Below are 25,636 nucleotides of genomic sequence, written 5' to 3' on the forward strand. Positions count from 1 at the left end.
TGGCTCTGTCCATTGCAATAGTGTGGATCCCCCAGTGACACCCATTTCAATTCTCCATCCCATTCCCTTGCTGACATGTCTATCCATGGTCTCATGCACTGCCGGACAGAGACCATCCGCAAATTGGAGAAACAACACCTCATCTTCCATCTGGGCATCATCACACCGGATGGCATTAACATCAACTTCAGTTTCCATTAACACCCTTCCCCCCACCCAATCTTAAACCTATCTCCTTTTATCTAGTTCTCTCTTTCTCTGTCTCCTTTCACAGAGCCAAAATCAATTCTCACCTTTCCTCTTATCATAGCCAATTAACATCTTTTGTTTGTTGGTCTGTATTACTCCCCCTCCCATTCTTCCCCTTTCTCTCCCAGATGCCTGCCTGCTTTTTACTTATACCTTGAAGGGCTCAAGCCCAAAACATTGGCAATACATCTTTAGCTCCCATGACGCTGTGAGACTAGCTGAGTTCCTCCAGCATTTACTGTGTGCTTTTACTATAATCACAGCAGCAGACTTCCATGTTGCATTCTGACCTTTTTTCTTTCCACAGATACTGTTTGATGTGCAAATCACATCTAAGTTTTCACGGTCATGACAAAATACGATGATGTTGAATGATAGGTATCTGCTGATCTTTTTATCCCCCTTCTATTGTTTCAAAAACTTCTCCCACTCCTTTGCTTTCCACTCCCAACTTCAGCTCTGGCTCAGACCAACCCAAATTTTACACGTCAGCTAAAATCTTTCACATTTTGCTTTAAAATTTCAAGCAAAAATTCTCTCTAGTTCCACTCTAAACTTAACTTTTCTTTGAAATGTTCTCCCTTTTCTCAGTTCTTTTTCAATCCCCTATCACACTTGGTTCTTCAGATCCCTTTCTCAATCCATTCTTCATCCATCCTACTCATCTCTCCTCGCCAGTCTTCCCCTTTGCTTCCCTTGGAATTCTCTTCCCTACCCTTCCTCCTTCCACATTCTCTCTTCTCCTCCCCCAATATTTCATCATCTCCCCAAACCATCTTTCCGTCCCTCACACAAAGTCCTACTGAAGTTAATTTCTAATCCCATCTCTCTCCACCCATCTCCCTTTTCTCAATCTCCCATTTTCTACTTATCCATCACCTTCCCTTATTCCCAAATGTCCTCCCTTCCACAACCTCTTTCTCAGCTCCCTCTTATCAGTCCACCCATTCATTCAAAAGACATCAAACTCCCCAGCAATTCCTTCAGCCTTACTCCCACAACTGCCCAGCCCAAGCTTCTGCCAATCCTTCTGCCTTACCAAAAATCTCCACAATTCCCTCCACCCTATCCAGAGCGCTCAAGTTTCTCCTCCACCCATCCCAAAATACCCCTGCTCCTCCCTCAACCCTACCCAAATCTTCCCTACCCAAAAATCCCCAGCTCTTCCCTCCACACTCTCCCTACCCAACTTTCCCCAGATCCTCCCTCTGCCCTATCCAAAACTCCCCAGCTCCTCGATCCACCCTACTCAAACCGCCCCAACTCCTCAAACCCCCTACCCAAAACACCCCAGCTCTTTGAAATGCCATACCCAAAACTTCCCAGCTCCTCGAACCACCCTAACAAAAACACACCAGCTCTTCCCTCTGCCCCTCCCAAAACTCCCCAGCTCCACCCTCTGCTTGTCCCAAAACACTCAAGCTCCTCCTTCAGCCCATCCCAAAACACCCCAGCTCCTCCCTCTGCCCATCCCAAAATACCCCAGCTCCTCCCTCTGCCCATCCCAAAACACCCCAGCTCCTCCCGCTATCCCTCCCAAAAACAGTCCAGCTCCTCCTTCCATTAGTCTCACCCCCTCCCTCCATCAGTCTCACCCCCTTCTACTCCTGCCCAACCCCATCCACCCATTGCTCCCTTTTACTTCCTCCACTCCCCAGTCCCTCTGTCTGCCCCATTCTTCACCCATCCTACCATGACCCCTTCATGATTTTTGCATACCAAAGATAAAGATTATAACCAACATTTTGGGCTTGAGACCTTTAATAGTGATGAAGGGCCTTAGCCCGAAAAATTGGTTATGCATCTGTAACCATAGAGACAAGCTGAGGAAACAACAGGCTTTAATACACAGAAGAACCTTGATCCCAGGATAGGGATAGCAGCAAGGGAAAGGTGGCTCAACCTTTATGGCCTAGGACCATGAGGGAGGAGTCATAGGGTGTGAGTCATCTGTGGGTGGGCCAGCTCCATATATACAACCGACAATGATAACTATATACAATGGAGGAAACATATCACCACAGTATCTTTGCTTTAAGTCTTGCCAGTGCTATACTTTGTGATGTGCTTGAGGAGATTCAGTATGTCACCGAGGACTCTTGAAAACTTCTACAAGTGTACCGTGGAGAGCATTCTGGCTGGTTGCATCACTGCCCTGGTATGGAGATGCCAACTCCCCCCCCCCCCCCCCCCCCACCGGGAAAAGAAAAAATTCCAAAGGGTTCTTACATCTGCCTGTGACATCATAGGCACCAGACTTGACTCCATCTAGGTCCTTTATGTAACAAAGGTAAAGCAAAGATACGTAACCGATGTTTCAGGCTCGAGCCCTTCATCATTTTATGAGAAAATGCAGGCAAGCGTCCAAACAAAAGAGTGGGGATGGGGGGGGGGGTCAGCAAAGGCAGGAGATGATAGGTGGAGAAAGGAGGGAGGGGTCGGCACCAATGAGGGGGAGGAGGGATGACTGGGTGCATGGAGGTAATGGAAAGACAGTAAAGGGGAAGGGGAGAGAGCACTGCTGGGGGGGGAGAATGGGCACTGCCGGGGGGGGAGAGAGGGCACTGCCGGGGGGGGAGAGAGGGCACTGCCGGGGGGGGAGAGAGGGCACTGCCGGGGGGGGAGAGAGGGCACTGCCGGGGGGGGAGAGAGGGCACTGCCGGGGGGGGAGAGAGGGCACTGCCGGGGGGGGAGAGAGGGCACTGCCGGGGGGGGAGAGAGGGCACTGCCGGGGGGGGAGAGAGGGCACTGCCGGGGGGGGAGAGAGGGCACTGCCGGGGGGGGAGAGAGGGCACTGCCGGGGGGGGAGAGAGGGCACTGCCGGGGGGGGGAGAGAGGGCACTGCCGGGGGGGGAGAGAGGGCACTGCCGGGGGGGGAGAGAGAGGGCACTGCCGGGGGGGGAGAGAGAGGGCACTGCCGGGGGGGAGAGAGAGGGCACTGCCGGGGGGGGAGAGAGAGGGCACTGCCGGGGGGGGAGAGAGAGGGCACTGCCTGGGGGGGAGAGAGAGGGCACTGCCGGGGGGGGGGGGAGAGAGGGCACTGCCGCGGGGGGGGGGAGAGAGGGCACTGTCGGGGGGGGGGAGAGAGGGCACTGCCGGGGGGGGGGGAGAGAGGGCACTGCCGGGGGGGAGGAGAGAGGGCACTGCCGGGGGGGAGGAGAGAGGGCACTGCCGGGGGGGAGGAGAGAGGGCACTGCCGGGGGGGGGAGAGAGGGCACTGCCGGGGGGGGGAGAGAGGGCACTGCCGGGGGGGGGGGGAGAGAGGGCACTGCCGGGGGGGGAGGGCACTGCCGGGGGGGGGAGAGAGAGGGCACTGCCGGGGGGGAGAGAGAGAGGGCACTGCCGGGGGGGAGAGAGAGAGGGCACTGCCGGGGGGGAGAGAGAGAGGGCACTGCCGGGGGGGGGTAGAGAGAGGGCACGGCCGGGGGGGAGAGAGGGCACTGCCGGGGGGGAGAGAGGGGGCACTGCAGGGGGGGAGAGGGGGCACTGCCGGGGGGGAGAGGGGGCACTGCCGGGGGGGAGAGGGGGCACTGCCGGGGGGGAGAGGGGGCACTGCCGGGGGGGAGAGGGGGCACTGCCGGGGGGGAGAGGGGGCACTGCCGGGGGGGAGAGGGGGCACTGCCGGGGGGGAGAGGGGGCAGTGCCGGGGGGGGAAAGGGCACTGCCGGGGGGGAGAGAGGGCACTGCCGGGGGGGGAGAGAGGGCACTGCCGGGGGGGGAGAGAGGGCACTGCCGGGGGGGGAGAGAGGGCACTGCCGGGGGGGGAGAGAGGGCACTGCCGGGGGGGGAGAGAGGGCACTGCCGGGGGGGGAGAGAGGGCACTGCCGGGGGGGGAGAGAGGGCACTGCCGGGGGGGGAGCGAGGGCACTGCCGGGGGGGGAGAGAGGGCACTGCCGGGGGGGGAGAGAGGGATCTGCTGGGGGGGGAGAGAGGGATCTGCCGGGGGGGGAGAGAGGGCACTGCCGGGGGGGGAGAGAGAGGGCACTGCCGGGGGGGGAGAGAGAGGGCACTGCCGGGGGGGGAGAGAGAGGGCACTGCCGGGGGGGGAGAGAGAGGGCACTGCCGGGGGGGGAGAGGGCACTGCCGGGGGGGGGAGAGAGGGCACTGTCGGGGGGGGGGGAGAGAGGGCACTGCCGGGGGGGGGGGAGAGAGGGCACTGCCGGGGGGGAGGAGAGAGGGCACTGCCGGGGGGGAGGAGAGAGGGCACTGCCGGGGGGGGGGGGGAGAGAGGGCACTGCCGGTGGGGGGGAGAGAGGGCACTGCCGGGGGGGGGAGAGAGTGGGCACTGCCGGGGGGGAGAGAGAGAGGGCACTGCCGGGGGGGAGAGAGAGAGGGCACTGCCGGGGGGGAGAGAGAGAGGGCACTGCCGGGGGGGAGAGAGAGAGGGCACTGCCGGGGGGGAGAGAGAGAGGGCACTGCCGGGGGGGAGAGAGAGAGGGCACTGCCGGGGGGGAGAGAGAGAGGGCACTGCCGGGGGGGAGAGAGAGAGGGCACTGCCGGGGGGGAGAGAGAGAGGGCACTGCCGGGGGGGGGGGTAGAGAGAGGGCACGGCCGGGGGGGGGTAGAGAGAGGGCACGGCCGGGGGGGAGAGAGGGCACGGCCGGGGGGGGGAGAGAGGGCACGGCCGGGGGGGAGAGAGGGCACGGCCGGGGGGGAGAGAGGGCACGGCCGGGGGGGAGAGAGGGCACGGCCGGGGGGGAGAGAGGGCACGGCCGGGGGGGAGAGAGGGCACGGCCGGGGGGGGGAGAGGGCACGGCCGGGGGGGAGAGAGGGCACTGCCGGGGGGGAGAGAGGGCACTGCCGGGGGGGAGAGAGGGCACTGCCGGGGGGGAGAGAGGGCACTGCCGGGGGGGAGAGAGGGCACTGCCGGGGGGGAGAGAGGGCACTGCCGGGGGGGAGAGAGGGCACTGCCGGGGGGGAGAGAGGGCACTGCCGGGGGGGAGAGGGGGCACTGCCGGGGGGGAGAGGGGGCACTGCCGGGAGGGAGAGGGGGCACTGCCGGGAGGGAGAGGGGGCACTGCCGGGGGGGGAGAGGGGGCACTGCCGGGGGGGAGAGGGGGCACTGCCGGGGGGGAGAGGGGGCACTGCCGGGGGGGAGAGGGGGCACTGCCGGGGGGGAGAGGGGGCACTGCCGGGGGGGAGAGGGGGCACTGCCGGGGGGGAGAGGGGGCACTGCCGGGGGGGAGAGGGGGCACTGCCGGGGGGGAGAGGGGGCACTGCCGGGGGGGAGAGGGGGCACTGCCGGGGGGGAGAGGGGGCACTGCCGGGGGGGAGAGGGGGCACTGCCGGGGGGGAGAGGGGGCACTGCCGGGGGGGAGAGGGGGCACTGCCGGGGGGGAGAGGGGGCACTGCCGGGGGGGAGAGGGGGCACTGCCGGGGGGGAGAGGGGGCACTGCCGGGGGGGAGAGGGGGCACTGCCGGGGGGGAGAGGGGGCACTGCCGGGGGGGGGAAAGGGCACTGCCGGGGGGGGAGGGGGCACTGCCGGGGGGGAGAGGGGGCACTGCCGGGGGGGAGAGGGGGCACTGCCGGGGGGGAGAGGGGGCACTGCCGGGGGGGAGAGGGGGCACTGCCGGGGGGGGAGAGGGCACTGCCGGGGGGGGAGAGGGCACTGCCGGGGGGGGGAGAGAGGGCACTGCCGGGGGGGGGGGAGAGAGGGCACTGCCGGGGGGGGGGGAGACAGGGCACTGCCGGGGGGGGGGAGACAGGGCACTGTCGGGGGGGGGGAGACAGGGCACTGTCGGGGGGGGGGAGACAGGGCACTGCCGGGGGGGAGGAGAGAGGGCAGTGCCGTGGGGGGGAGAGAGGGCAGTGCCGGGGGGGAGAGGGGGCACTGCCGGGGGGGAGAGGGGGCACTGCCGGGGGGGAGAGGGGGCACTGCCGGGGGGGAGAGGGGGCACTGCCGGGGGGGAGAGGGGGCACTGCCGGGGGGGAGAGGGGGCACTGCCGGGGGGGAGAGGGGGCACTGCCGGGGGGGAGAGGGGGCACTGCCGGGGGGGAGAGGGGGCACTGCCGGGGGGGAGAGGGGGCACTGCCGGGGGGGAGAGGGGGCACTGCCGGGGGGGAGAGGGGGCACTGCCGGGGGGGGAGAGGGGGCACTGCCGGGGGGGAGAGGGGGCACTGCCGGGGGGGAGAGGGGGCACTGCCGGGGGGGAGAGGGGGCACTGCCGGGGGGGAGAGGGCACTTCTGTTGGGGGAGAGCACTGCTGTAATCCCAATCTTACCAAAGGGGACCAGATGGTTGTTTTATTTTGGGCAACGTTAACGCCAGGGCGCCAGCGACCACCCTCTTGCCGGGCAGGGGATGGCACGTTGACCAAGTTCGAACCTGGCGCGCGCTGAGCTCGCGGCCGGAGGGCGGCGGCGGCGCGCCCGCGCGCGCGCGGCCGCTGTCACTGGGCTCGCGCCTGCCGCGATGGACGGGGTCGGTGGCCGTCGTTGAAGAGGCGCGCGGAGGCCCGGCTGCGTGCTCGCCTGCCGAGTGCGCCCGTTTGACCGAATGATTTCCAATCAACAAGGCGGCGGCCGCCCGCGGGCCATGAACGTCGGCTCGATTGTCCTGACCCAACAGGAGAATGAGTGCCTCTTCAACTGCCTGGGCAGGAAGTGCCTGGTGAGTGTGACCCATGGAGCGACGCGACGGGACGCGACGGGACGGGACGGGGGGGGGGGGCAAGAAATAAAAGAGAGCGAGCGCGGCCTGGGCCCCCACACGGCGTCTGGCCTGAGCCTGGCGATTCCCGAGGAAAACCCAAGCCGGGCCCCGGATCCCTGGGCCCGAGCAGAGCCGGGTGCAGACCGGTGTTCGGCATGGGGGTGCGGAGAGGGTTCGGGGGGCAGTCCTGCTGCTCCCGCCCATCTTGCCCCGTGCTGCCAGCCGACTGAAGGCTCCTGGGCCGGTTGGACCGAAGCCTCTTGCTCTCTTTATTGTACTGCGCAATAAGGAGTCTCGCTCAAGCAAACCTTTCTCCAGCGGATAATTTCCAGCTTGTGCCAGCTCCAGGATTAACTTTCTGCTCTTATCGGCCGGGGGTTGGGGGGGGGGGGGGGGGACAAGAATCGTAACATTCCCCTTATAGGTTCTGCTTTCTTGCAGCCCCCATGGTATAAAGCCGGGTCCTTCTATTGGGCTATCGCTGATGTTCGCTGAACATCACGGGTCCAAAATTAAATCTGGGGAAAGTTGCTGTCGGTGAGGAGCGCAGGACAAAGTGGCGACTCTCAGAGAATTTCATGGATGTTACATTCTAAATGTGGCAATAATGCAACCTTTACCTTTAAAAATGAACTAGTCGCTGTCGTGGAGGATTACTGGGGTGCTGTCTTGTGTTTGCATCAACAGGAAGGACTATCCTATTGATTCTGCAACAAAATGCTGCAAAGCAGGAAGGGAAATTCTCTTGTTCCCCACACATAATTATTTCCATGTCTAATGATCTAATAAGTTCGTGTTGGTGTGGTTCTGTCAGTGAATTGGTGAGCTGCAATTGGCTTGAATTGCAGGATGTCATCATGTCACAGGTGTTGGGTGTCTCTATCCTTCCTGGATCACCTTTGCCAAGTTCTCTCATGACACTTGTATTCCCCTAATGAATTTCCCTCTTGCCATTTTTTCGCTATCATCATGCACTTGTTCATTCAACTAAACATTTCCCCGAGTAGCCACAATCTCCAGCCTCTTGAATTCTAGTATATTTCTGGCATTTTTAAAATTATAGGTCCCAAGTTTTCTTTATTTTTCATAGAAGGTGGCTTTGCGTCATTGAGTTTGGACAGTCTGAATAACATTTCCATTACTGCACTTATTTCTCTGTAACCTATTATTCCAACAGTTCCCTCAGATTCTCTTACCGCTTGCCCATCTAAGGGGCAACTGATATTAGCTTATTAACTCACAGAACAGCACATCTTTAGGATAGGGAAGGAGAAATTGCAAACGCTAGTGTTAGGATCAACTTCAGGTCCCTAGCAGCAACTCCACCACCAAATAAGATATTTGATTCTTTTATCTGACATGGGGTGTTATATCTGGTTTTTCTTTTCCCCCACTTTGATTTGATCATGTTTTATGTTTGTGGTTTTCAAGTGTGATAGAGTGAAGAGGCAGGGGGAAAATTGATGGATAGTAAAGAAATGATGAAAAGGGGGGAAAAAAACGTGGGTGCTCGCAGATTGATGTAGATCCTAAAGCTTAGCTGGAAGGATGTCAAAAGATCAGTTTTTAAAGGGGGAAGATAGATGGGAAGAATTGCTAAAAAGTGGGCCTGTGACAATGGGTTGCTTGGAATTATGGGAACAGTGAGTGGATGCTGCCTTCCAATGCTGAAGGAGGTTGCTAAAGTTGTGTCAGGTGAGGCTATAGATGGGATTCAAAATGCAAAAATGTAGATTATTTTGCAGTTTTGATGCCCCAGAAGCCATTAAAACAAAAAAAAGCAAATAATGGAAATCCAGCAAAATATCTCCAGAATCCAAATATAAAGTAGATTGTTATTTGATTTTTGGGTGTTGCCTGCATTCATTAAATATCCCAGGTTGTTTGGAAATAATGGAACTGGATGGTTTCCTAAAAGGTTGTGGTGATTGAACAGCTATGATGGTACTTGGCACACTACAGAATTTTGATCCCTATCCAAGTGAGGATAATGTATTTACTGGAGTAGAACTTGATGTAGATTGTGGTTTCATAACATTTTCACGCTTATCCTCTTGTTGAATTCATAGATGTTATTGAAGCGACTTCAATGAGTTGGAGTAGTGGATTCTACAGTGTCGAGAACGTGGATTTTAAAAAAAAAAGAAACTTTAATGTTGAGCTGTAGCTATTGTTACAATTCAGTTATTGTTACCTCTTCAATGGTGTATGTTTTAGTGTACCAGCACTTGCGTTATGGGGCAAGAGTGAGTATGCATTCCTCGGAAACTCCATATTGCATTTTTCTGTAGCCCAAAACTGCATGTCAAGAACCACGTGTTTGGGAAAAAAAATGCATTTATTTGGTTTTACACATTAGTCCCATTAGAGTGAATTTTATTCCAAATTTCACATTTTTGGAGGTAGTGATTTGTGAATTCTGGGGAGTGAAATTTTCAATACTGGAACAATCTAATACAAGTTGCCTGTACTACCCACTAAGTTCTATGGATAAAAGTTTGAAAGGACTGATGGCAAGCACTTCTGGCTTTGCTTAACTTTGCCAACAAAAGGATGAGTAGCTTTAAAATTTTTAAATGATGGCCACCTCCACCACAGCGTATTAATAATGTCGACTCAGCAATGGTAGTTCATTTTGAAGGTCATTAGGAGATTTCTCATCTGTTATTTGTTTGCGATGGTTATTGCTCAACTGCACAAAATGTGATATCCTATTTTTGGTCCAAGCTTGGGTGGTTGCTTTTTTCTCTGGATCAGGGTGAGCCCAGCAATTGACTTGAACATAGAATTTAGTTGAAACAAATGAAAATAGTTTGGATGAGGATAGCTTACTCAGAAATTTCTTTCTTAAACTTTGATTAACATTTGCACTGTTTCCACAGATGCTGTCTGAGTTGGTTAATCACAACAAATCTTTCTTTGCTGATTTTTTTAAACCATTATCTGAATAAGCAAAGCATAGGAGGATACATGCCTGAAGTGGGCGAATGGGAAAAGTGTGGATGGGCAAAAAGGTCAGGATGGATGTGATGGACTGAAGAGCCTGTTTTTCTGACTCCAAAACTCCTGCACTTACCTTCCTCATCCCGAGTTTCTTTAACATTCTGTCTTGTCCAAAACCCATCTGTTGTAATCTTATTTTGAAGCAATTCTTATTCCCCTATGATTTCTCTGCCTTCAAGATGCTTTTTTTTCCCATCTATTCACTTGAAGCACATTTTAAAACTTGTGTTTGGAGCCAAATGACCCATGTCAGCACTCTCATATAGGCTTCCCACTGTTCTTGGATTATTTTCACTCATCCCTTTGATTTCTCCACCCAGCACGGCTCGTATCAGGCTCCCATCTATTGTTACAAAATTCAGGATGCTAATATTTGTGTTTTAGTATTAGTTATCCGAGCTTGATAGTATTATACAGTTAACATTACAATAAGTATTTCACAATTTAAAACCAAGACATTCTGCAATCATTGGAATTTCTACATTGTACCATCTATCTTATAAATACCAAATTGATCATGAAATCAAGATCAAGTGCAGTAATTGGACGAGAATTATAGAAGAAGTCACTAGATTATAAACAGTTCTGTCAGATAGGATGAGAGGTGTAAGAGCTGGGTTATAAAGAGTATGCAGGGAAATCAGCTAAGGTGAAAAGATTGGGGAACAGGCATGTGCAGAAATTAGTTGGCAGAATTGAGATACATTCAGTGTTTTTTCTCATCCAAGGCCCACAGATGGAGTGAACTTGGCAGAATAATGGGTTTTATAATGCTTCCTTAAATTTAAACATGGACCAGATTATTGAGGGACATCATTATTTTCATCTAGTCTCGGATCTCTTGTAATGTTTATGTAGGGTTGATGGGCCTCTCCCCAAACATACGCTGGTTTAGACTTTTTGAAATTGACAGTTGTTAGGTAGGTATTGATATCTTTGGAGTAGAATTTTTTTAAATACAGATTCTAAGATGCTGTTCGTAACGTTGATGAGGGAAATTTACTTATCGCAAAAAGAAATGACCACACATTTACTTATGAGAGAATGTTTGACCATCTTTAGGTGAGAAGCAATGTGAATAATTTCTTATTAACCTTTGTTTTGCCTATAGTTTAAAAAAGAATTGACTATTTCATCACTTAAAGGTATTACTGTAGTTGCTAATATACGCAGCCAGTATTTATTTTACCAGACACCAGTTGTATGTCTCAATCTTTCTCTCTGTTTAAATCCCTTTTAGTGCCTTCATATCCATTTTCCATTCTTGGTTTCGTTATCATTTTTTTCTGCACAGCTATTTGAGGTTTACTTCATTATTTTGTTCCAATGCAATGATTGTAATGTTTCTATGTTACTTTTTCTTGTTCATCTATACTTGTGGTGGCTTGTACTAATTCTGCTGCCCACTCTTGTGCTACTTCTTTCTAGGGCATTGTACGTACTGCAGCATACCTGTGTTTTGCCTACCATTTCTCCACAGCCATGAAAATTCTATTAACGTCTAAGAAAGATGAAGCAGGATTTGGAATAGAATGGTTGCATCAACTGCCAAGGAATTGTGTGATACACTGTTGTGATGTTGTGCCAGCCCTTCTGTCGTCTGTATAACTTTTTAAAAAATCCTAGTTGCCAAAATAAATTGCGTTATTTTGATACTACAAAATGGAATGTACTGAATATGCTTTTGTTTGAAATTTGTTCAATGGGATTAGTAACATTTTTGAGCTACTCATTTTTTTTAAGCTTTTGCACTTTTAAGAAAACAAGCAAAATGACAAGCACAGTATTTATTATTTGTCATTTGCCCTTGAGAAAGTGGTCGTGAGTTGCTGTTTGAAATGGCTGGAATCTTTCTGGTGAAAGTACACCCACAATGCTGTTGGTTTAGGAGTTTTGAGATTTGGCAATGTTGAAGGCTGAATAATGCATTTTCAATACCCAATGAAGCAAGTGCAGATTTTCCCTTATTGCCCTTGTCTTCCTTGATTGTAGACTGCAGGTTTGGGAAAAACACAATGCTGGAGAAACTCAGCAGGTCAAACAGTATACTTTATACTGTCTTCTTTGGCTTGGCTTCGCGGACGAAGATTTATGGAGGGGTATGTCCACGTCTGCTGCAGGCTCGTTGGTGACTGACAAGTCCGATGCGGGACAGGCAGGCACGGTTGCAACGGTTGCAAGTGAAAATAAGTTGGTTGGGGTTGGGTGTTGGGTTTTTCCTCCTTTGTCTTTTGTCAGTGAGGTGGGCTTTGCGGTCTTCTTCAAAGAAGGTTGCTGCCCGCCGAACTGTGAGGCACCAAGATGCACGGTTGGAGGTGAGATCAGCCCACTGGCGGTAGTCAATGGGGCAGGCATAGAGATTTCTTTAAGCTTTCCTTGTACCTCTTCTTTGGTGTACCTCTATCTCGGTGGCCAGTGGAGAGCTCGCCATATAACACGATCTTGGGAAGGCGATGGACCTCCATTCTGGAGACGTGACTCACCCAGCGCAGTTGGGTCTTCAGCAGCGTGGATTCGATGCTTGCGGACTCTGCCAGCTCGAGTACTTCAATGTTGGTGATGAAGTCATTCCAATGAATGTTGAGGATGGAGTGGAAACAGCGCTGATGGAAGCGTTCTAGGAGCCGTAGGTGATGCCGGTAGAGGACCCATGATTCGGAGCCGAACAGGAGCGAGGTACATAACTGATGTTTGGATTTGAGCCCTCCCACATCCAGTTTTTAATAATACACACTGTAACCCCTATGCATTGGTTTTGTAGGGAATAAATCTTGAGGATGGTGAACAATCAGGCAGGCTGCACTGTCCTCTGGTGTCAAGTTTCTTGCAATCTTTTACCAACCAAAAGTTAATTGCAACATTTGAATCAGTTTCAACTAATATATTGTTGATTAAAGACTTTTAGTAAGAATGAGAGATGGTGGATATTGTATTGCACAATGGATATGGGTAATATGGAAGACTAAAGACATTTTTATAGGGAATCTTATGAAAAGCTTTGAAATCAAAGGAGATGGGTAATAGAGCACAAATAATTTGGGAAAGGTGTTCCTTAAGTTTAACTTTAAGGGGATCCACCAGAAACCATAAATGATGGAAATCATTGGAACAAGAAAAGATTCTTCAGAAGCTAGCAACAGTTATAGCTGGAAACTGAACAGTAGGGTAGCTAATCTTTTAACAGCACTGAGTACAGACAAAGCTGAATTTGAAGTAAAATTAAAAGTATCTAATGCACTTTCTATTGCAAATAGCATAATTTTTTTTTAAAAAAACTATCCACAATTAGCTTTTTCAATCAATTAGCTACTTCATTTAAATGAATTGGGTCACTCTTCATATGTTGGTCATAGTTGGAATAAAAAGCAGTACATTTGCTCAGAACCTAGTAAATCTAGCAACAATGTAAGTTCAGATCTCTGACTTCCCTGCTAAAATACTCATGTAGAAATAACTGGCTCAAAGGAACCACCAAAAGAGTACATTTAAGGGAAATAGACCCGGTGATTATCAGGAATAGTGATACATTTCACTTGTAAGACAAACTTGCAGATGATGGTGTTTCCATGAGTCTTCAAGATTAGAAATTGCTGCTCTCTGTACCATAGCTACAATGCAGTTGTGTTGGGAAGGATTATATGATTGAGGTGGAGATTAAATGCAAATTATGGAAACTTGTTTTGCCTGATTTATGTCAATATCCTTGAGGTTTGGAGTCAAACTCATGAGGCCAGTGGAGAGTATGTCAACATAGCCTGACATAGAGATTGTGAAAAGGCTTTGGGGAGATGGGACGTGTTGCTTGCCCTTTTAAATCTAAAATGCATGTTCTACTTTTGATTAAATTAAGAAATAGTCCTTCATTGTAATTAAGGGGATTGTCTTATGCTTGCACTATTTTCACAGACCTCATATCTTTATCAAGGTCATTGTCTGCATTGGCTTTCTCATGACATTTCAACACAAAACTGTAAAAGTAACAACTAGCTAATATTGTTCACAGGTTGCCAAATCTTGTCAAGTATTTTGAAGGTTGTACTATTGTATTTTAAGTATTGGTGTACATAATGTTGCACATTGGAATTAAAAGAAGGACCTTTCATGCATTAGAGAGTCTGAGATATCTAGGGCTAAACTTGAAGGACTTTGTAATGTTATTGCAACATTCAGTCTCCATCAATGTTTGGCGGTTGGGCTGTCATAGCCGTTTCTAACAAACTTTTATCAATCAGTAGGAATCTCATTCTCTGCCGAGAATGTTGTTAAGCTGAATAAATTTCTTTGAATTAAATGTAAAATAGACAAGATACAAAACTTTCAGTCATTCACTTTTGATGCACTTTTGATTGCTTTTGGCTTGCATTAGAGAATAATCTTAGTCATCTGTTTCCTCTCAACCCCACTGCAAAATTTGGGTACGTTTACCCTATGGTATTATAGACCTTGATTATCAACTTTTTTATTCTATCAAAAACTTATTTCAAAAGTTTGCATACGGTTTATTACATTGGTTTCCCAATGATTTTTGTTTGAAGCTAAAATTTGAATGTGCTATTTTATTTTGAATATGGTGGTAGGAAGAGAGTGCAGCCTTCTCCTTTGAGCTGTATCTCTTTATTAAAAGCATTGAATTTTCCTGGCATGTAGTTCTTTGACCTTCCACAGCCCTGTGTTAGGTGTGAATGAGAGGAGAGTTTGCTGGTGGTTTTCTAATATAGTTTATTCTTGTTGGTTAAAAAGTTTGGTGAGAAAATATTTTGAAGCATCTGAAGAAACTACAGCGACCTTGATTTGAATAACTTCAATTTGAGTGAACAACTTTAAGTAATTTTATATTCAAAATGTATTGTTGGCAATAAACCGTTTGATTTATTTTCCTTTATCCGGAAAGCTCCAAAATCCGGCAAGTGGGGAGAAAAATGACAGTGCAAGTCAGGTGGGCGAGAGACCGGCAGCGCGAGTCGGACAGGTGAAGGGTGGAGATGGGAGTGCGACTGGAAGTGGGTGTACAATTCAGGTGGACTTAAATCTGGCTTTCCAAAATCTGTAAAAATCCAAAATTCTGAACACACTTTTCCCCGAGGGTTCAGGATAAAGGATTGTGTACCTGTACTGTACTTGATAACATCTGTACATGGGAATTAATTAACATTTGCAACATTGAAAGCAGTTAAAGATTTAGCAGCCTCTTGAAGCACTTGAATCACCAAGCAGTAGAAGGATGTGGACACATATAAGTAAATAAAGCTAATATAGATAAACACAGAGGTTATCTTGTGGGCTGAAGAAAATATTTTGTGTTGTACGACCCAGGCTCTATTTCACTCTTATATCTGGTCTAAAGAACTAGGTTTCATGTGGTCGCTAATTGTATTTCAACATGTTTCAGTTCCTGCTTTCCTTACCATAGATATATAACATTGAAACTATTTGATGTACTTCTCATTGCTACTTCTTGGAGAGTGTAATTGTGTCTCAATGCAGTCAAATGTGTTATACTCTGTGGTTTTGAAAAAGGAAGTTGAGGATTTATCACTCAGCCACTATATGGCATATTTGAGATTTTAAGATTATAATTGAATGTTACCTCCCCTTCTATTTAAACGTGGGACCTATATTCAAAAGTCCATGGAGAAAATAAATTTCTAGAGATTAACTTCAGAACAGGCTGCCACTCATGGCCAAAGCATAAATTGTCTATGTCTGAATTTGTGATTCACTTTAGCCTTTTTTACATATCGCTTGAGAGCCAGGTACTGGCTTTGATCCACTAAGGTAGGTAGACTTAGCGGTGGAGCATATTGGATTCATGGTGCCAGCTTTTTTCAGTTCTGTGTGAACAAGCAAGCTGGCTTCCAGAGATGGGTCGTGTTTACAGCAGTAAAGAGGGTTTTCAGTTTAAAAATGGCTTTTGTGAGACTGTTCTATTATTTTAAGTAGCTGCAAAACTCTGACTGCAGAGTTAAACAATTTAGAAAGTGATGTCAAAAAACACGATACCAAACTACTCATGAAAAATGTGCACCAAAGCTCATAATGATGTGTTTGTATTATGTAAATTAAAGGTTTGGATTGAACAAGTATCGTTCTAACAGAATAACGAAAAGGACTATGACCCCAATGATTTTATTATTATATCTGTTAGGATTACCCCTCGGCCGTATTTTCTCCAGAGGAGAAGTTCCTGCAAAGTCAGCCTGCTCCTTCAAATTCTAGTCCTCCAGTCACTGTAACATGAATATTTTCTGAGAACTGAATGACCAAAACTGCACACAATACTAAAAGTATGGTCTCACTAACATCCCAGTTCCTGTATTTAATACCCTGTGTAGGACCCAAAATGTGTAATTTGTTTACTTACCTTGTTAGGTCAGTGTCTCGTTGGTCCCGTGAGTGTAAGAGGCGTCCCGGGTTTTGCTTAGTTTTCCGCAGCCATCTTTGTTGTGCGCATCCGCGAGCTCCAGGAGTATATTTGAGTGCTGGCTGGAGCATTCCTGGTGTGTTCGTGTATTGGAGTGCCAGTTAGAGCCTGTGCAGTAATCTATGATGCAAATCGGGAGCTTTAGAATATATTATAAAAACATGGTGACATAGAGAAGTGTGAGTGAAACGCTCATAGTTTGTGTTGACCGCATTCTCAGTATTCACGTTTTCTCGGAGATTAATACAAATGTTATTAAATGTTTATAAGGATGTTATTTATTCAAAATTAAAGAAGATAATTTCAAGTTTGTGTTAAAATAAAGGATGTAAATACATCTGTACTCGCATTAGATATAATTGAAACGTGTCACAAATAAAGTGTTTCACTTAACCTTCAAGCCACTATTTATTGAATCAAAGTCACTATATTTTAATCAACAAAAATTCATTGTTTGGAACAGGAAAATTGAAGGATAGAAGTTAGAGAAGAAACTCTGCTTTGGATTGATATTGAAAGTTATATGGTGGCCATCTTGGAAATGAGTTGGGGGCCGTTTGTAATCCACATCCATCTGCCATGAATATCAGCCAGTGAGGGTTTTTAAATTTCTAATCTAATAGCAAAGTGTCTTATAATCACATTGGCAAAATAATTTATTGAAAATCAGCAATATTATTGACATTCGCTGCAGTGGAAACTAGTTTGTTAATAGCAACATATTGCAGTCATTAGAAGTGGGAGGCTTAAGTTTGTGGACTGCTGTGTATTTGTGGAAGGTTTGAGCACTGTTTGTCGCCGCAGTGGATTTGACTTGCATTGTGTGTGTGCTAGAAGGACAGTGGAACAAGACAAGTGAAAATAGCTGCAGCAGCTGCTGATTTTGCCGTTGAGGAGCAACGTATTAAAGACATGAAGGTTGTGGAATCTTAGAGAAGAACTGAGTCAACAGAAACTAGATATAAGTGGAAATAAAGGTGTACTGATTGAAAGACTGAAGCTGGCAAGAGAAATCATGACTTTGGTTGATAGGAATGAAGACATTGCAGAAGACAACAACTAAATAGGAGACAGCAACGTGGAAATGGCTGAAGATATGTCACCAAAAGATGATGAACAAGAGGCTGAAGATACAACAGATGTACAATTCAAATTGGAGAAAGGGGTAAGTAAGAAGACAACATATGACCTGCAGGACAAAATAAAATCAAGAGACAGTGCGTCAAATGTTGAAAGGAAGAGAAGGAAACAAAGAAAGCTCTTCTGGTTCAAGCTCCAAGGTTTCCAGTATAACATCAACACATTTAAAAGAAAGAGCAGAAAAGGCCACTATTGATGCAGAACAAGAATGGCTTAAGGATAAATATGCCTTTGAAGAACTAGAGGAAGCGCAGGAGAAGCAGCTATGACAAGGAGCAGAAAAGTATTATCTATGAAAAGACGAGTTAAAATGCGAGCAGCTAAGGAAGAAAGAGGAGAAGCTAAGTAAACAGTTAAGGAGACAAAAGGAGCAATTGGAATTGAGAAAAAGAGTTGTTATTGATTCCTGGTTGTATGCACCAGAAGGTTCAGAGGTATCTGGTGCTCAAAGTAGATTATCTAAAATGTATGATGGAATGGGATCATGTTTTAAGAAAGAGCCAAAGGAAACAAAATCAATTATTAAGACATATCTTCATACCATAGGTACAAAACATGCATATACATCCCAGAGCATGGTTTTATAAAACCACATGTACCAATGGTAACATCTGAAGACAGCTGCGGCTTGGGTTCAGTCAAACGCTGTAGATCCTTTGGCATTCGTCAAGCAACAGAAATATGGGTGAACCTACACATGAGTTTTTCATATACATTACCTGCGACGAGGAAGTGAACAGAGCAACAAACTATCATCCATAAGACGAAGGAATGAAATCGTTGCATCATTGATACAGCTACAGTTTCTCTCTTCCTTGCCCAAGAGGGAGATTCAAGCTTTTGATGGAGACCCACTTCAGTACCAAACATTCATGAGATCTTTTAAATGTGATATTAAAAACAAGTGCCAATACCCTGGAGATTGTCTTTATTATTTGGAAATTTTCACAGGACAACCAAATGAACTTGTAAAAAGTTGTCAACATATGTCCTCGGATAGAGGATTCGACTAGAGTGGTATTTTGGCAACAAGCGTCAAATTGTTTTAGCTTTTATGGATAAAGCTCAAATGGTCATCAATAAAATCAGATGATGTAAAGGCTCTACATTAGTGAGCTTGGCGTGCCTGGTAATGTGCGAATCATCTTGGATAAATTACCCTACCAGATGTGGGATAAATGGAGACATTTGATCAAAGAGCTACCTTAAAGGTATTTTCTTGAAGGATTTTCTTGAAGGGCAAGTATACAATACAGGGAAATTGACCAGACACACTTCAAAATGGGGAACAAAGATTTAAGGAGGTCTAACTCACAGTCTAGTCAGAAATTGAAAAGGAGTACCAGTACTTTTGCTACTACTGTGTCAATTATAAATAAAGAAAAAGATAAAGTAACAAAGAAAAAGGAGAGTTTACCTACTGTTATGGAATATGTTAATACAATTATGGAATAAAATACATCTTAAGGGGAAGGTTAGATTGTGGGGTTTCGGTATTAATTTACATTCTACAAGAGGTGCACCAAAGAAAAGGTACAAGGACTGCCTAAAGAAATCTCTTGGTGCCTGCCACATTGACCACCGCCAGTGGGCTGATATCGCCTAAAACCGTGCATCTTGGCGCCTCACAGTTTGGCGGGCAGCAACCTCCTTTGAAGAAGACCGCAGAGCCCACCTCACTGACAAAAGGCAAAGGAGGAAAAACCCAACACCCAACCCCAACCAACCATTTTTCCCCTGCAGCCGCTGCAACCGTGTCTGCCTGTCCCGCATCGGACTTGTCAGCCACAAATGAGCCTGCAGCTGACGTGGACTTTTACCCCCTCCATAAATCTTCGTCCGCGAAGCCAAGCCAAAGAAGAAGACAAGAGACATTAACATTTCATAAAAGACATCTCATTTAAAATGCAAGAGCTATGCCTAAATTTAGACTCCATGTCTGCCATTGACTTTATACAGAAACCATGAAGAGTTCCTGTGAAGACTTCACAAGTAGATGTTAATTGGACTGATGCTGTACAATTAAAATGGACTATTGTCTTTAAAGGAACAATATGTTTGAACAGATATCAAGGCTCAGAAACTGATTAATCTTTTATTGCTAAACTGGTGCCAGGGATCCAAATTTCTGGTTGAGAGGTCATGTGGTTTTGCAAACATAGGGGGAAAAAAACATGCCATTCTTTGGTGGGTTGGGGGAGGGGAGAGAGACACACACATGCACAAACACACAGTCAGTTTACAGCAGCAGTTGATGTTGAAGACTGCAAGCTTGCAGACCTGCTGCAAGACGTCATTTCAAGATTGGCTTTGAGTTCTGAGTTCAGCCTATTATAAATCTCTGTAGTCAATTGCAGAGACTTTGGCTGGTCATTACGTTTCTTCTGAAATGGGGGAGGGGGGGGGTGGAAGAACTCTTTGTGGTAACCTGGAAGAAAAGATTATCTTTTAGAAAAACCCACCTGCAAGTTTCTTTCGCAAGACATTGAAGTAGCTTATTGAAGGAGATCAGTTTGTGTGTGTCCAATGAACAGTTAATATCTCTCTGAAAGCAACAAATACCTTCCTGAGTGGTAACAATTTAAGTTAAAGCACCAGAGTTCAGTGAAGATTATAAATGTTACATTCTTTGCACAGTATAGAAAATTGCCTGATACCAATAAACTTGGAGAAGTGAAAAGTGAATGATTGGACAGTGAAACAAAGAATTTCCCTGAACACATACACATTGCATACATGTGCACTTAGAATTAGAAGGAGGTCAAGTTAATAGTAATAAGTTAAATCTTGATATTATTATGTATGAAGAAATTTTTTGTTTAAGTAACCATTGTCTTGGTGAATTTCAACTGCTGCGGATTTTTGGAATCTCCTGGGCTCATAATACTACTGAGTAGTGTGACAGAGATTCTAGAGGTGGTTTGGGAGGAATTGTTAGAGCAGCTTGCATACACATTTTAAAACACAGAATATTTGCAGAGTATTTTTTGCAAGAGTCATCAAAGTATAGGCATTCAGCTTACCTGGGAGAGCATCCAGTTCCAGAAACTCTGAAAGACTGTCTGGTCAAAGGAGAAGGCTGACTGTCTGAAAGGTGACCTGAAGGAAAGAGGATCATCTGGAGAACCCTAAAGGGGGCAAGTTTCGTCAGCAAGGCTGATTGGAAAGGAATCAGTTGTGGATGTCCTGGCAAAGGAATCTCTCTGAAAACCAGAAAGAACCCTTTTGAGTGGTAACCATTTGCTTGATAAGCACCAAAAACTGGTGAACTTTGTTCATGCTAACTTCTGTGCACAGAACAAGAATGGCCTGCAACCAGTGAGATTGGACTGTGATCCAAAGAACTTTTCTAATCTTAAATATACATTACACACACCTGCACTTAGTATTAGAGGGGGGATTAAGTAGGTTAGTTAGGTTAAATAAGTTAAAGTTTAATTCTGTTTTCTTGTTCAATTATATTTAAAAACTACTTTTGTTTAAGAAACCTGTTGTGATGCATATCTATTGCTGCTGGTTTTTGGGGTCCCCTGGACTCCATAACAGTAGAGTTTGTTCTGTAAAGGTGGCCGTGTTTACGGAAAATGGAATATGTTTTGGTTGTCTGCGTAAAGAGCACATCAGTGAAAACTGCAAGAAGTGACTTAATTGTAACATGCAATTTTAAGCATCCTAGCACACAGCATATCCATCAAGGGAACAAGGAATTGGAAAAGGAGTGAACAGAAACAAAAGAAATGTCAGAAAACAGTGTTGTGACCTTACTGAGGCAAGTGTAGATAACTGCAAACTCTCAATAGTGCCTGTAGAAGTCAAGGCAAGAATGGAAATGCAATAATATGCAATTAAGCATTTCTTGATCCAGGCAGTACTGCATCTTTTTGCGTGGTGGAACTAATGAACAAACTTAATCTTCAAGGAAGAAAGTCGAAGATTGTTGAAAACCAAAGGACAAGAAAAGGTTATTGAAACCACCATTGTTTCAGGGTTGGAGGTTGCTGGATTGCATGACAAAGATTTATGTGATCTTCCAATTTTATACATTTAGAAGATTATGCCTGTGCATGAAGGAAACATCCTACCATAGCGTGTGCACTACCGTGAAGTGTGGAAAGAATGATACACACCTGCACTAGCAGTTCTGCTTATATTCTCTCCCTGCTGCTGACAACAGGAGTGACGTCACAGCAGCACCGGCCTCAGATTGGTTGGCGTTCTTGCCGTTGCTTGTTGTTTCCTGCCATGTAGGTGATCACCTGATATTGAGGTCATTGGCCCCCGCGGGATCTGCACAGTCGCCACATTTGTTGGCTATCTTGTGTACTGGGTCGCGTCCCAGTTAGCAGCTGCTACACTACATCAAAATGATATCCATCAGTTGTCTTATCTGTGGAAGGTAATTCTGAGGTAGAGATGCTGAATGGTTTAGATGTAATATGAAATAGGGGAGATTAACCTTAAGCTGTTAAAACTAGAATTGGATGGACAATTAATGGACCTTTAGGAGGAAATAATATTGCTCAGGAGCAGTTAGTGACATGTGTCAACAGGATTTCAGTTGTGAAATTTGAGTTGTGGGAACAGAAAAAGACTAAATAAGAAATTCACTTCTGAAGAAAATAAAACAGATCAATGTGAAAATAAATCAAAAGCATCTCAAACAATATTGAAAGAATTGAAGAAATGGATGAAAATGAGGTATTCTTTTCTTTGGCTTGGCTTCGCGGACGAAGATTTATGGAGGGGGTAAAAAAGTCCACGTCAGCTGCAGGCTCGTTTGTGGCTGACCAGTCCGATGCGGGACAGGCAGACACGATTGCAGCGGTTGCAAGGGAAAATTGGTTGGTTGGGGTTGGGTGTTGGGTTTTTCCTCCTTTGCCTTTTGTCAGTGAGGTGGGCTCTGCGGTCTTCTTCAAAGGAGGCTGCTGCCCGCCAAACTGTGAGGCGCCAAGATGCACGGTTTGAGGCGTTATCAGCCCACTGGCGGTGGTCAATGTGGCAGGCACCAAGAGATTTCTTTAGGCAGTCCTTGTACCTTTTCTTTGGTGCACCTCTGTCACGGTGGCCAGTGGAGAGCTCGCCATATAATACGATCTTGGGAAGGCGATGGTCCTCCATTCTGGAGACGTGACCCATCCAGCGCAGCTGGATCTTCAGCAGCGTGGACTCGATGCTGTCGACCTCTGCCATCTCGAGTACCTCGACGTTAGGGGTGTGAGCGCTCCAATGGATGTTGAGGATGGAGCGGAGACAACGCTGGTGGAAGCGTTCTAGGAGCCGTAGGTGGTGCCGGTAGAGGACCCATGATTCGGAGCCAAACAGGAGTGTGGGTATGACAACGGCTCTGTATACGCTTATCTTTGTGAGGTTTTTCAGTTGGTTGTTTTTCCAGACTCTTTTGTGTAGTCTTCCAAAGGCGCTATTTGCCTTGGCCAGTCTGTTGTCTATCTCATTGTCGATCCTTGCATCTGATGAAATGGTGCAGCCGAGATAGGTAAACTGGTTGACCGTTTTGAGTTTTGTGTGCCCGATGGAGATGTGGGGGGGCTGGTAGTCATGGTGGGGAGCTGGCTGATGGAGGACCTCAGTTTTCTTCAGGCTGACTTCCAGGCCAAACATTTTGGCAGTTTCCGCAAAGCCCATTCAGAGCCAGCTCTTCAGCGCTTGACGTCCTGAGGTATTAGAAGATGTTGCAAATACTGCTGGTGATTATTCCTGTGTAATTGAATCAGAGGCAGGACTAAAACAAAAGACAACAAATTTGAAAGAAACTTTTGTAGCTCAGATTACAGCAGTAAGATCAATTAAGAAATATCGCAACATGGTGTAAAGCTGGCAATAGCAGAAAATTGCACTGATGGAATAAAGGAACATGTGACATTTGGTGCAATTACAATCAGAGAACAAAATATTGAAAAAGGGCTTGGAAATATTAGATAATCACGAAAACAATGAACAGAAAGATTTTAACTTTGTACTTGAAAACAAAACTGCCTTTCATAAGGATTAGAATGAATCCAATAATTCTTCATTTTTGAAAGTGACAAAGGGCAAGATCCAGAGAATGGTTGACAAGAATAAAGACTTAATTGTAAATAAAATTCACCAAGTCAGAAAACAGAAGAAAAGAATAACTGCTGAAGAAATGAATAGTTATTGAGTAAAGAGATTCAGCATTATCAAAATGGAAAAGGTTGGAGGAAGAGATTAATCTTTTGAAAGAGAACAAGTCATCAGTTAATAATGCAAAACATTTGTCTACAGAAAACAAGAATGTAACTTGAAGGATCAGTAACTAACAAAGAGAAATTTCATTTCAACAATTTGAAAATAAAGATGAAGAAATAATATCGTTTGAATCTTGCCTTATTTATAACCAACTACAGAAAAGAAGAAGATAGGCAAATCTGTTGCAGAGAAGGTTAGAGACTCATTTATTGAAATTGAGAGAATCAAATAATTTTCAAAATTTGGTTCTAAGTGTTCAAATTCTTCCTATGAGAAACAGAATCCTAAAGAAAGCCAAAAGACATGCTGAGGAAGATTTTTTAACTCCAAAGATTCTGGAGACAAAGGAACTTTAACTATAAACTCACTTTATTTTGTTATTTTTTTAATACTACACAGGTTACAGACTTTGTTGATCCAGAGTGGTGGTAAAATCACTCTTTTTCAAGGCTATGTGCTGGTAACCTCAGCCTTATGAAGAAAGAAGATCTGTATAAAGTTTGAATTTTGCATGTTATTTGTAATTGAATGTGTAATTATTATTTAAGACTGTGTATAATTATAATTAGGAGCTGGTGTTGTAGGAGCCAAAATGTGTAATTTGTTTACTTGTTAGGTCAAAGTCTCGCTAGTTCCCACAAGCGTCGGAGGCATCCTGGGTCTTGTTTAGTTTTCCGTGGCCATCTTTATTGCGCCCATGTGTGAGTTCCAGGACCATGAGTGTTAGTATATTAGTGTGCTGGTTGGAGCATGCCAGTGCGCTCGTATATTGGAGTGCCAGTTGGAGCCTGCACGCTAATAGATGACGCAAATTGGGAGTTTTGGAATATATAAAAACATGACAACATAGAGAAGGGTGAGTGAAACGCATATAATTTTAATTGACCATGTTCTCAATATTCATGTTTTCACGGAGATCAATACAGATGTCATTAAACGTTTATAAGGATGTTATTTATGGGCATTTTAATGTTAAAGAAGATAATTTCAAGTTTGTGTTAAAGGATTTAAATACATCTGGATTTGGATATAATTGAGGTGTGTCACAAATAAAATCTCTCTCTTAGTCTTCAAGCAACTATTTATTGGATCAAAGTCGCTATACCCTCATTTGCAATTTTGTTATTTTCTTCATAGATTCTAATCTGCTGATTTCTCCCCCCCACCCCCGCCCAAGTGTTTTCCATTTTTATTTATGAAGAAAAACAATTTAGAGGGGGGAAAATCCAGGAGGGAACTAGATAATATGAAATCCCACCAAGCTCTTAGAACTAGCAAACTTCTATATTCCTTGTCACATCGCTGAATCAGATTTTAATTTATAAACTACTCTCTTTAGCAGAGTCTTCAGTCTGTTCAGTAATTCTATGTTGATTTCAAAACCTGGGAGACTGGAAGTTGAACAGGATTGACTATTTGTTGATTGTCCAGATAGCTTTCTCATTCTCTCACGGTCACAAATATGTCTAATTGTTGAACCTAATGACTTCCTTGACCACAGTTGATAATTCAGAGTGCCCTGGATCTCTGTGAGTGAATTTATTGCAGAATTTGTGATAGTGTCAGTAATATACCAGTAATTAAAATTCCCTTTAGGAGAAGTTAGTGAAGTCCAGGTTGTTGAATTAAGTTTTAATTTTCCAATGTTTTCTTCCTTCTGTTATTACTGTAGGAGTTATTCTGGTCAAATAAAACTAAAACACTGAATCAAATAGCTGCAGTTTATTGAACATTCTCCAGGGGTTTTTTTTTTACAGGCGTGGGGGAGAGGGGAATGTAAACAGAATTCCTTGAATACCCAGCATGACTCGCAGCAGTGTTTTGGAGAAAGAAAATTAATCATTCAGGTCATTAACCCATTCAACGTGTAATATTCTGTTTCTCTCTCCACAGAGGATGCTGCCTGACTACTAAATGTAATATATTTGAAATAGTGGTCATT

General features: G+C 46.3%; 1 protein-coding gene and 1 long non-coding RNA gene across 7 annotated transcripts in view; one reads left to right on the forward strand and one right to left on the reverse strand.

The window, feature by feature from the left end:
* LOC138745892 (uncharacterized) overlaps nt 1–7,602 on the reverse strand; it is a 67,370-nt gene extending 59,768 nt beyond the window's left edge. For 2 of the 4 annotated variants that reach the window (XR_011346567.1, XR_011346569.1), the window contains exons 1-2: nt 6,472–6,559; nt 2,479–2,524 (exon numbers count right to left, since the gene is read on the reverse strand). This is a non-coding gene — a long non-coding RNA (uncharacterized lncRNA). Of the gene's footprint in view, nt 1–2,478; nt 2,525–6,471; nt 6,560–7,522 lie in introns of those variants that run through there. The other 2 variants (XR_011346568.1, XR_011346570.1) reach the window with 2 other exon arrangements.
* Nucleotides 6,638–25,636, forward strand: part of LOC138745891 (actin nucleation-promoting factor WASL-like) — a 62,943-nt gene continuing 43,944 nt past the window's right edge. For 2 of the 3 annotated variants that reach the window (XM_069903363.1, XM_069903365.1), the window contains exon 1: nt 6,638–6,860. In XM_069903363.1, coding sequence (XP_069759464.1) covers nt 6,747–6,860 — 114 coding nt within the window. In that variant the 5' untranslated portion in view covers nt 6,638–6,746. The remainder of the gene's footprint in view (nt 6,861–25,636) is intronic. The other variant, XM_069903366.1, reaches the window with a different exon arrangement.

Source organism: Narcine bancroftii, chromosome 11 (assembly GCF_036971445.1).
Source record: "Narcine bancroftii isolate sNarBan1 chromosome 11, sNarBan1.hap1, whole genome shotgun sequence".
Taxonomy (NCBI): domain Eukaryota; kingdom Metazoa; phylum Chordata; class Chondrichthyes; order Torpediniformes; family Narcinidae; genus Narcine; species Narcine bancroftii.